This window comes from Psammomys obesus, unplaced genomic scaffold (genome assembly GCF_907164565.1).
Source record: "Psammomys obesus unplaced genomic scaffold, mPsaObe1.curated_primary_1811, whole genome shotgun sequence".
Lineage (NCBI taxonomy): Eukaryota > Metazoa > Chordata > Mammalia > Rodentia > Muridae > Psammomys > Psammomys obesus.
The window spans coordinates 6,766,937-6,778,786 of NW_026585987.1; the positions used below are offsets into that span (position 1 = coordinate 6,766,937).

General features: G+C 43.2%; 1 protein-coding gene across 2 annotated transcripts in view; it reads right to left on the reverse strand.

Moving 5' to 3' along the window:
- Nadk2 (NAD kinase 2, mitochondrial) overlaps positions 1-11,850 on the reverse strand; it is a 40,975-nt gene extending 29,125 nt beyond the window's left edge. Inside the window, exon 1 of one of the 2 annotated variants that reach the window (XM_055601035.1) lies at positions 11,468-11,850. In XM_055601035.1, coding sequence (XP_055457010.1) covers positions 11,468-11,725 — 258 coding nt within the window. In that variant the 5' untranslated portion in view covers positions 11,726-11,850. The remainder of the gene's footprint in view (positions 1-11,467) is intronic. The other variant, XM_055601036.1, reaches the window with a different exon arrangement.

An 11,850-nucleotide genomic window follows, 5' to 3' on the forward strand; every position in this document is an offset into this window, starting at 1 on the left:
CCAAATGTGCAGTGACCACAGAGGTAACCCCAAAACCCTTCACTGACCGTAACCAAATGACCACAATTGTTTGTTTCTGATAAGGGAGAGTGCAGCACTCACCTTTAGAATACTGTCCCTCATTACTCAGATCTGAAACTTCGTATCAACCACCTCTCAAGAAGTATGAACCAAAGGCCTTTCTTCTCCACCCTTTCCCTCCATGATATACCCTGTTCCAGGACTTTGAAAGAAATCTGTAGATGGACAATAAGGATTCCCAATTGCTATCCTAAGCTCTAAAAAGTTTGGACTCAGCACAGATCGGCCAAAATGCCTATTTAGCATCTTTAGATGGGTAACAAACATCTTCTAATATATTCAAACCAAGCCTTTAATTTTCTGCTCTAAGGACTCCCCACCTACAGCTTAAGTCAAGACTAAAGTCACACTTGAGACCCCCTTTCCTTAGCCTCATGTCCCATTAGTAAATCCCAGGTGTCGCCAATACCCTTCTTTACCCTCATCTCTACACACTTTAGACAGCTGCCGGAGCCTCTGTTCAGCTTCCTATTTGAGCTCCTGGGCCATCCAGACAGCGCCCCATGCCAACACCCATCACTCCAAACATCTGTAAGCACACTGCTGTGAGCAGTTATGAGCACCTCTCCATCCTCCCCTCTCCCCGGCCCTGCCTCTTTCCTTTGCACTTGCTTGAATGCTCTCCCTCCTTCGTCCTAACCCTGCCTCTCCTCAGCATGTAAGGGTAAAGCCAGTCTAACCACTAACACAGCTGAAGCCCTAAGCATGATTTTCACTCACAGGTGAAAAACCAACTACTTTTTTGGGACAGAGCCAATTACTCTATCCCAAAGTCTGTGAGTTCCCTCCACTGAATTGCCACACCTAAAATTACCAGGAGTGTATTTTTAAAAAACTTCTTTATGTCCTCTTACTAGAATATAATTAACACAAGAGCAGTGCTCTTCTCTTGTTCACACTGTACCCTGAGGACCTGGTTACTGGATAAGCATTTGTTGAGTGAATTCATTCATTCATTCATTCATTCATTCATTCATTCATTCATTCATCCATGTATGTTTGGGCTTCTGTGCAGGAGGAGGGGCTGCTGGAGAAGAATGTCTCAGAAAAGCAATAACCATGCATAAGCAGATGCCAAGGATGACAATTGAGTGACAGCTCGCCGGCAAAGCAGGTTATCTCTACCTGGTTAGGACTGAAGAGAGGCCACCAAGTGGAGGGCATATAGTAACAACACACACATGATTTCACTTTAGGAGCGAACATTTAAAAAAAAGGTTAAAATTAAGATTTTATGAATATAATGCGTGCAAATATTTGAGTACACAAGCGCTGTTTTATCTAAATATTAATTGAGCTCAATCAAATTTATTAAATGGAGACTACAAATAGCCCAGGACAATGACAAGTATTTCAAATATACAATAACTCTTTCAGAATACTGTCATCAAATTTATCATTTCTCGCTTGCTAGAAATAAAACTTAAGAGTATCTGGCCCCCAGATTTCAATAACCTGTCCAAATATTGGCTCTCTGTTCTTTGTTTTGGAGCATATGATCATACACTCTGGAACAAAAGACAAACAGGCTAAGAAACTTCTGCTTTTACTTCCTGGTTCTCAGCAGGCTGTAAGAAATTAAGATAAAGATTAGCCATGGGGCAGCAATATCTTTATCTCAGATTTCTCCTTGTGAAAACACTCTCTACCTTAGGGTCAACATTCACTTAAAGAATGCAATTGCCTGGAGTACTTTCTTCGACACAGTAGCTGGCGGAGTAGCTGGGTTCACTAACACATAGTAGCCACACTGAGCAGGTAAGCGGCAAAGCGTTCCGGAAACACTTTGAAACATCAACTAGAATATCTGAACCACCACATAAGTAGTACTCACACCAGTATAAAACACAAACTCTGGTAGGATGAAGAGATATATCCCTGAAACAAATGTGACTTCAAACACGTAAAAATTCACCTTAATCAGAAAAAAATCAAGTAAAAGTGATTTTTTTTAATTATTTACAATTAAAACGTTAGAGAAATTTAAAATTCACTCAACTTTGCAATGTTCCATGTTACATATTCAGTCACATATTCACTTATATTTTCAAAAATGCTTGTATTGTTTTCATTAAAGAAAGAAACAGGATGGTTATTCAAGTCAAAAAAAAAGGTAGAAAAATCTAAAAAGATTAAGTCTGCAGACAGAATATCTCATTATAAGCAACAGTTTCCCTATAAAAATCACCAACCCACATATCTCCTCTCTCACAGTCTTGACATTAATGTGCACAGCAATACACAGGAATGGAAACGGAAGACAGCATCACCACATATTACAGATGTTTTAAATATGCAATTTTCTAAATGGTCTTCAGCATGTCTTCTTAACTTGCCTTAAATTAAACTCATTACAATTACAAAATTTTAAAACAGTCTTTACCAATCAAGTGTTAGCACTTTCAACTCTTTGATTTCCGTGTAAGGCCTATAAACAGTGTTCTCAGCACATACGAAGCGCACAACCTCGTAGGATAATGAAAGTTTGCTATGTAAACTCACTAGGTGTAATTCAATAATCCTTTTATACACTTGACTTGACTTGACTTATTCTTCTTACTCAAAACTGCCTGGGAAGTGTGTGGGGTGCCTTTTCAGTGGCTACAAAAGCAACTGCTCTCCTCTTGTGCTCAGGCCCACAGCACCGTCTCCTGCAGACCTGTCTGGGTGGAAGTGACTGATCCTGGATTATTTCTGGTCTATGTAATCTCTCAGGTGCCCACCTCCCTTTCCCACAGCTGCCTAGGCCAGCACTGGTTTTGTCCATTCTGTTTATATCCTCCCGTTTGTTGCTGCTGTTAAGGCTACATCTTTGGATTTCTTATCAGCTAGCTCTCCGCTATCCTGAGTCATCTCCAACCCAAGTACCTGGCTTCCAGAGTATGAGTTAGTAACTGCAATCTATCCATCCGTCAGCTCAAAACTCTTGATTCACAGACTCTAATTCTCAAATGCCTTCCCTTGAGCCCCCACCCAGTTCACGCTCTCACCCTAAAACACCTAAAGAACTCCATGTCCCGCTCTCATATGTGCTCTGAGAGTCCCATTAATAAAGGCAACATTTCTTTGACTAATGGATATCCCCAGCTGCCACCCTCAATTCTTCCCTCACATTCCATCTCCACAGCCAGCAGGCAGCTTAAATACTGCTGCACATAGCTGCTTCCAATCTGCGTCATGCTCTTCCACACTGCCTTCCTCAGCACTAGGCGCACCAACTCTTCCCGAGATGAATATGAAAGCTTGCCTCTGGATTTTCTAAACCTAAAAGTCTGATAAGCCCTCACCCCCAACCTAACCATTGAAACCAGAGATGTCATCTTCATCCTGTTCCTCAAATAGTCAAATAAAATCAATACCTTATCCGCCTCATTCACTCTACTCCTATAAAGACAGACAGGCCAATGACTGTGTTCCACTGCCAAAAACAGAGTCTGGAAAGCATTAGCAGGGAATGCTAACTCTTAGAATTATAATTAACATCTGTCTATTGCGTCCAGCTACCTGTGTGACGTCAATACATTTACGGCTAAGCACTGACCATGTCTTTGCTACACATTAAAGTGGAACAGGCAGCATTTCAATTAAAGAGAAAACAAAGCATAATTCTATGTAATGTTTCCTGTAGCATTTTATTCCAATCAGTACTAAGTCATGTTGTGTAGTTTTCAGTTTTTGTTAGCTACAAGATGAACTTCATTCTCTGTTCCCTTCACATATACAAGTTATTCCAGCCTTCACTATTTAGTAACATCCTAAAAATAAAAGCTTATCGTTTCACTCTATAATAACAGGCAAAAAAAAAAAAAAAGTGTTAAGAGCTTGCTAAGTGCAGGAGTCATGGCACGTGCCTGTCATCCCAGCACTCGGAAGGCAGAGGCAGGCAGATCTCTGTGAGTCCAGGACAGCCAGGGCTACAAAGAGAGACCCTGTCTCCAAAACCCAAACAAAACAAAAACAACCTTGCTAACTGCTTAGGAAAAACTTATTTTTACTTAGAGTTGTCCTTAACTGGGGCTAGCAAGATGGCTAAACAAGTAAAGACACCTAAGCTCCCTTCCTGGAGCACATTCAGAGGAGGAGGGAGAGAACCAGTGCCAAGTTGTCCTCTCACCTCCACCTGAGCAAGGCAACTCAAGCACCGGCACAGAAGCCATGAGTGCAGACACATGCACCATAATAATCACACTTTTTAAAAGCAAAACAGCACAACTGCAAGCAATCGACAATTATCCCAAAAGAGGAGTGCTACATAGCAATTACTACATAGTGAGCTCATTTGTATCAATGTAGATAACTTTTAAAAACAATAGTAAATAAGAAAGGCAAATTTGTAAAGACCAGGCATATGTTCTAAAGCCTACATCATTACTGTACCTTCTTAAAGATGCATAAAATGTTATATCTATTTGTGAAGAGTCGTGTCAATAGAAAACTGTTTGCCTGATAATGGTATATACCTATAACACCTTCAAAGTAGTGGAGATCACTCTTGGAAAGGTGGGAGAAGACACTAGCTAGATGGATAGGGCTATACTTCAATATGCTACCATTTTTACAAAAAAAAAAAATCTACAGCAGGGCAGGGACAGATCATTAGCATAGGACTTGCTACACTAACCAGAAAACCTGATTCAACCCCAAGGCCCGAGTGAAAGCCTGAGCCCACTGTCCCTCACTGAGGATCCCAGAGCTGGGAGAAGAGACTGGAGGATCCCTGGGGCTTACCACCACCCAGTACAGCCTAAAGGGAAAGTGAGCGCACCACGGCTGTGAGACACGGCTTCTGAGAAGAAGCTGGGAAGTGTCTGTGAAGTCTGTGGTATCTTCCAGCCAGACTCCTCCTGCGTGTAGGAGACACATCCCTTTGAAATATTCTCCAGCAGATATGGAAAAGTTGTTTCTGCAGTTAGACACATAGGGATCTTGCTACTGTGAAACTCTTCTACAAGCCTAAAGTAATTCATAACTGAATATAACACAAAACATAGCACTAATAATTTTGTTTGGTTTTGTTTTTTGAGACAGGGTTCTGTGTGTATATATCCCTGAGTCCTAGATCCCTTTGTAAACCAGGCTGGCCTTGAACTCACAGAAATCCACCTGCCTCTGCCTCCCCAAGTGCTGGGTTACAGGCATGTGCCACCCTGCCCAGCTAAATCAAGGGTCTTTCCCCTACTTTATCCCTATTCTTCCCAATTACTTTCCTCCTTTTCTGCATGTTCACAGACCACTTTATCTTCAGAGTTAGAATACCATGTAATATATTTCTTCTAAACACTGGAAACTAGTTCAGTATGTGGCTTGGTAAACAGCTCCTAACCAAACAAATTAAGTCAAGCTGGTGAGATGGCTCAGAGGGTGAAGACATGTGACTCAGCCTGATGACCTGAGGTTGACACCCTGGATCCCTATGATGGAAGGAGAGAACCACCTTGCCAATTATCCTTGGATCAACACACCTGTGCCATATCACTAAAAAAAATAATATGTGCACTAAATTTAAAAAATATGTAATGAGTAAAGTCAACTGGAAGACCTTTCTGGATGCTGGTGACACTGAATAATTACATCTATAAAGTTTTTATTTAAGATGGTTACATTTTTATTTGCTGGACATCTGGCCTTGCACATGGGGGTAGAAAAAAACTTGAGAAAGTCTGTTCTCTTCTTCCACTGTGTGCCCTGGATATCATACTTGGACCCTGTCTTGCTTTCCCCAGAGCTGTCTGGGAAGCCGTGGCAAGTGCTTATAATATGGACTTTTAAGTTATATTCTCTATTACAAACATGCTTCATGAAAAAGGCAGCACTTCAGGGCTACAACTGCCTCAAGGCAATGACTTTAAAAGAAAACAAACAAAAACCACTCCGTGTGCTGGGGAATGCAGCTTAGCAGAAGAGCACTTCCTAGCATGCACAAGGCCCCAGGATTGATGCCAACAGTGTAAACTTAACCAGTTACCACCTCACAAGTGTTAAATTCAAGCTTTTCGTTCCCATCAGTGATCTCAGAAAAGCAACCTGCTCTGGAATGACCAAATCAATACCTCTAAGTATAATCTTTCAGCTGGGTGACCCATCCTTGCTTGAACACAAATGTGTTGCAAAAAACTTGGTCTGATTTCCTATACAATGCATATCTGGTAGCTCATCAGAAAGAAAAAAATCAAAATATAATTTCTCTAAAGCATGAAAGAACTGTCACGCTGGCTGGTATTTGAAATTATGAGCTTCTGCGACATAAGTAAACTTAAGCTTTCCTGGCTACGATATAAACATGCATCAATAAACATAACACTTACATCTACACAGAACTTACTTCCTGCACTTGGGATCACAGGAAGAGTGATCAGAGACTGGAAAGCAAAGCCATGGCCGCTTACATGGTTGGCCACCCACCTGTGGCTAACAATTCCCCAGGTCATGCTGGGAACAGTGAAGACTAAAAAAAACAGGGCACTTCAGCTACTGTGACATCAATCTTTCTCCTTTCGAAAGCTCAGGGACAATCTTTTTTCAGTTTAGAAGAAAATACCCTGGGCAGGAAAACTGCAAATCCTGGCAGCTGCCCAGAAGAGAAAGATGGAGAAGAAGAGTGAAGTATATCATTTGTTTGTCAGTCTTCTTCTTTTTAAAAAAAAATGCAAATAAATTTGTTTCTCAAACATTTCCACCTGAAACTCCTTTAAAGACCCCATCCCATGTTGGTAATCATTCACTGTCTTACCACTTAACACAGAATACCGACAGGGTGATAAGGGCCGGATGAAAAAAAAAAAAAAGGAACTGAAAACCATTCCAGAGAACATAAGAATCACTTCCCCAAGATCTCAATGGGAGGATAGGGAGAATGATGAATCCCGAAACAGCCAACAGAAGAAACAATCGCAGATTGGCATTTTTCTTCATAGCTTCATAATATTTAACATGGCCTTGTTAGGTAGAGGCATAGCAGATCTCAAGGACCTCTGAAAGGGTTATGTCCGAATCTAACCTCAAAGGATGATCAGAAATTGGAGGACGGGAAAAAAAAATTAAAAGAATCAGCCTGCAAAAGTAAAGACACCAACAGATGCAGATTAAATCAAGTTAGCAAAGATCCAAACGTTTGCTAAACTATGAAAAAGTAGGTACTCTCATACACTGCAGGGGAAAATACACCTGTGTACTGTTTTTCTCATTGTAAATACAAAAAAAAAAAGGTAACTTAAGGAAGACATGGTTAACTCTGGATCGAGGTTTAAAGGGATACAGTCCAGTTTGGTGGAGAGACGGCAGCCGGAGTGCAAGCTGCTGCTCACACTGTGTCCCCCATCGACAAGCACTCTGGGACACCAGCTCATGGCATGATGCTGTGCACACTCCTTAATCAACTCAGGATACACCTTCACAGACATATTCAAACACAACACCCTCCTAGACACTTAAGAGGACTGTCTCCTAGGTGACTCCACCTCCAACCAGGATAACAATGAAGACTGACCATCATGGAAGGGTACAGTGTCTGAGAGGCAACATGAGAGACCTATTAATATTTCAAATGCACATGCCTTTTGACTCATTCACGTCTCGGTATGTGTACTAGAACTTCATTCTTATATATATGAACACAAGATTATTAATGCAGCAGGTGTATTTGGTAGAAAAACCAACCAACCTAAGAGCTAAATAAGACATGCATAAAATGAAATGTATCTGTGCAGTTAAATAACAGTGTGAATGTTCAGCGTGAGAATCTGCTTAAGTGCTGCTATGCTAAAGAAAAGCTATGGGATGAGGTAGAGAAAAGGCACTTCACTGTGCTGATTCACACACAGAAATTATTTCCAAAAGGAAACACAAGAAATGAATAAACAAGTTACTTTCAGGGGCCAAAACTGAATAATGGGCAACAAGAAGGAAAGACAGCATTAATTTACATTCGAAAAGTTTTAATGTGCTGCTGATCCACAAATAGTTCAAATTAAATCAGCACATCTAACAGACATTAAAGTCACTTAAGATTGGCAAAATGTGAAGTTCTACAAATAAGCAATAAAGCCCAAAAGGCAGACAAGAGTCCTTGTTTATGTGTCGCAGAGTATGGCCTGGTAATCACTTGAAAACAGTAAACTGGTGAAAGATAGATAAATAGACAGACAGACAGACAGATGTGTAGGTCCCTGGATCCATTCATAGTAATTTTTGAAAGCACAGGAAACTGGTAATAAATTAATAAACTAACAAACAAATAGATGTACACAGGTCTCTGGCATTCAGCCATAGTAATTTTTGGCATATGCTTCAGAGAAGCAAAGTGTAGGAATTCTCTACACTGAATCAGAACCATGAGCAGGAAAGTTCAAGAATCTGCACTCTAGTAAGTTCCCTGGGTGAAGCAGCAAGCCTCTAGGTACTGACAAACAGGGGAGCCAAGCAGCCAGATGTTCAGCCTTAGATAGATCACGCTGGAGCCTGTGGCTGGAAGACCTGACAGCAACAAGGTTCAGCCTAGAACCCTGGCGGCACACCAGATCATGATCTTTAATTTGGTAACTACTTACACAGCTGACTGCGTAAGTATGTTGGAAAGAACTATGTGCTCAGGAGCTACTTACAACGTAAGCCACACCATTTTTTTTTTCTCAAAGGAAACAAAAGCAAAGCATTACATCTCCACCAAAGAACCAGCTATGAAGACAATAAACGGAAATAATCTAATCCAAAAGACGCAGCTTTAAGTGAACTTATTTTATCTTACTGTAGCTAAGAAAGGAAGCCATTAAAAATGGTTCCTCTGAAGTTAGAACAGAATTCGAAGAAGCAAAGTGAAAACTGCTTCTTTCTTACTGAATTTGTACAATTAAGTACTTTAAATAAAACTTACTTTGGCTAACAAGGTGTGTTTTGGGAAAGAATATCCTACTCGAATCATCTGAAGTCTAATGTGTGACTGCCAAGGAGGCCTGTTAATGGCTCTGCCTCTGCCACCAGCTGTATTCCTTACGGTACAAACAGGCTGTTAATAGCAGTCTGTCTTTGCAGGATCATGGAACTTGCAAAAATCCTTGACTAAAGTCTTCCATTTCCCAAGATAAGTCATTAGCCAATCAATGGGACAAAAGGCAAGACTGAAATAATACAATACTACCAGGAAGGATAATTGAAAGTCAAACTTCTGCCCCAAGCTGAAGGGATACTTCATGTAACTCTTTAACCTTTCTACAAAATCAGAAAACCAGAGGTTTCCATATAGAAAACTACACTGGCATTCTGGCCATCATATAATATTTTCATTTTAACAAGTACTCCAAATAGGAAACTATTTTGCACTAAAAAAACACAACCAATGTAACAAAAGAGAAAGTAACAAAACCTTGACATTACAAAGTAGTTAAAGTTCCAGTGACCTGGTCATTTTCTTTTATAACCAATTCATGCAAGTTTTACCCCACCAATACATTGAGCAATGTAAAATTCTTTCATTCCTACCTTCTACAGAATTCCACGGTAGAAGAACTTCACACAGCCTGGTATCCCTTAGCTATTTGTATCCAGGCTACAACTAATACAGTCTCACTGCAAATACTGTCTTTAACATCAATGCAAAACCAACTCCTACCAGGAAATAAGAAATCCAATAAAAGAGAAGCAACAAAACTATTTCACCTCTGCCTCTTGGTGATCACAAAACTGTTGTACGGCCCAGCAGTTATACTTCAAAGCTGTCTTATTCACCCAGTGGCATTCAAATATTAAGAGAGTTCTCCACTCACAGAGGGAGTTTGAGTTCTTAAAGACACCAATTATTCCTACATTTTAAGAGGTTTTAATGGTGGCAATCTAGTTCGGAGATTCAGGGGTTAATCTCAATTCTGACACCATCCGTTTTCCAGAGTCCTTGAAATAATTTCAAAACGCAAACTTCAGAAAGGACCTTGGAAGCTATTTAGTGCAACCAACCCCTCAGGAACTAGGTGAACGAACTCTTGAAAGCTAACATCACAGTAAAAAAGTTAGATTTCACTCAGGAGGTCCAGAGACAAAAACAAAACAAAATAAAACAAACAAAAAACCCGCAGAGGAGAAATCAGTCACACAGAACCAAGGAGCGCCTTGAGCTCCTACCGGGCCACCCCACCCTCTGTCTTGTACACGTGAAAGTACCAGTTCACCTTTTTTCTTAAGTGTACTATTTTAAGAAAAGAAAGGCTTAGGCCAAAATTGTGTGAGACTACGCACACATGGTATTTCACAATTTCTAAAAGGTGAACTATGCAAAGTTGGGCACATCACCAAAAGGACACACCTCTTTTTCCAAAATAGAAACAAAATTCTTCCATCTGGCCAGCAGTTCCCTCACCTCGCTGAATTCACTTCACTCCATTGCACAAAGTACCCAGTCAAGCTGCCGACATTCTCTAATACTGCCAAGTGTCTTCTCCGCACACTTGGGGGAAAGAGAAAAATCTGCACCCTGACTTCTACCAAGTGACCCCTCCCCTTTAACTTGCCAATCAAACAAGACTGACAAGATGCCGCAGCTAAGCCAAGATTTTTACAATTTGGTTTTCCTGTCTCAAGAAAAAGTGCAGAGAGGTATCACCAGGATTTTAGAATAGGCAGCCTACCTGTTCTTGTACATAACTGAATAACGGTTATATATACATTTAGTTCTAAAGCTTTTGGATGTCTGGAGTCAACAATTACAGATATAATGGGGGGGGGGGTCTAGAAAAATTGCTAACAGCAGTTAGGGAAGCTCAAGCTGTGGGTTCAATCCCAACCAAACACATAAACGCGTGGCTGTGGGCACCTGGCAAAGCTATTAGTAAATACACCAAATATGGAGTATCACGGAGGCCCTGTTACTTCCGAGGCATGGGCTCACACCTTCACCCATGATCCTGCTTACTTATCCCTCATCTGACCTTCCTACCAAAAAAACACATCTCAGGTCAACTTTCCGGCCTTGCTGTCCAGGTGCTTTTCAAGCGGCCGGGGCCCCTGGCCCGGCGACCACATTCCAGCAGGGCTTCCCTGGCCAGGCCTCGGTCCCCGGGCGTGAAGGGGGTGTGACCGCGGCACCTCGGCCTTCCTCCGCGGCTGGCCGCAGCGCCCGAGAATTACTTCTCCGGGCGGCCTGGGGAGGGGACCCCGGGGCGAACAACCGTCCCCACCTCAGCGGTCGGAGCCTGTACTCCCGAGGCGGGGACGAAGGCACACGTGGCTTCCCAAGTCCGGGTCGCAGAGGCCCCCCTCCCAGGCAGGCTTGGGGCGCCCCACTCCCGCGCTAGACGACCGGAGGGAGGCCGTCGGGCTCGGAGGGTACCCCGGCGCCCGCGGGGCTCAGCCGCACCGCCACCCCCACCCCGCGGCGCCGGCCGTCCCCGGCGGGACCCACCAGCTGCTTCAGATCCTCCTCCGAGAGCTCCGCATAGCGGTACCGCTGCTGCTCGAACTCGTAGCGGGTGGTTTTCGACACCACCACCACCCGCGAGGGGCGGAAGCCGCCGTCGGCGGGGCTCCCACCGCCCGCCAGCTCGCGCGGCTGCCCGTGCCCCGGGGGCCGCCGGCCGTCTGCCCCCGAGCCCCGCAGAGCCGCCCGGCCACCCGCCACGCGCCGGCAGCTGCCCAGCAGGAAGCCCCGGTAGCAAGTCATGGTCCGCGGGGCTGCGGCTGCACGATCGCGCTCCCCGCCGCCAGCACCGAGCCGGGCGCGCAGAGGTTAAGCGCGGGGACGAGCGTGCCCAGACGCGGGCCCGGGCCGCGAGCCCCCGGGAGGGC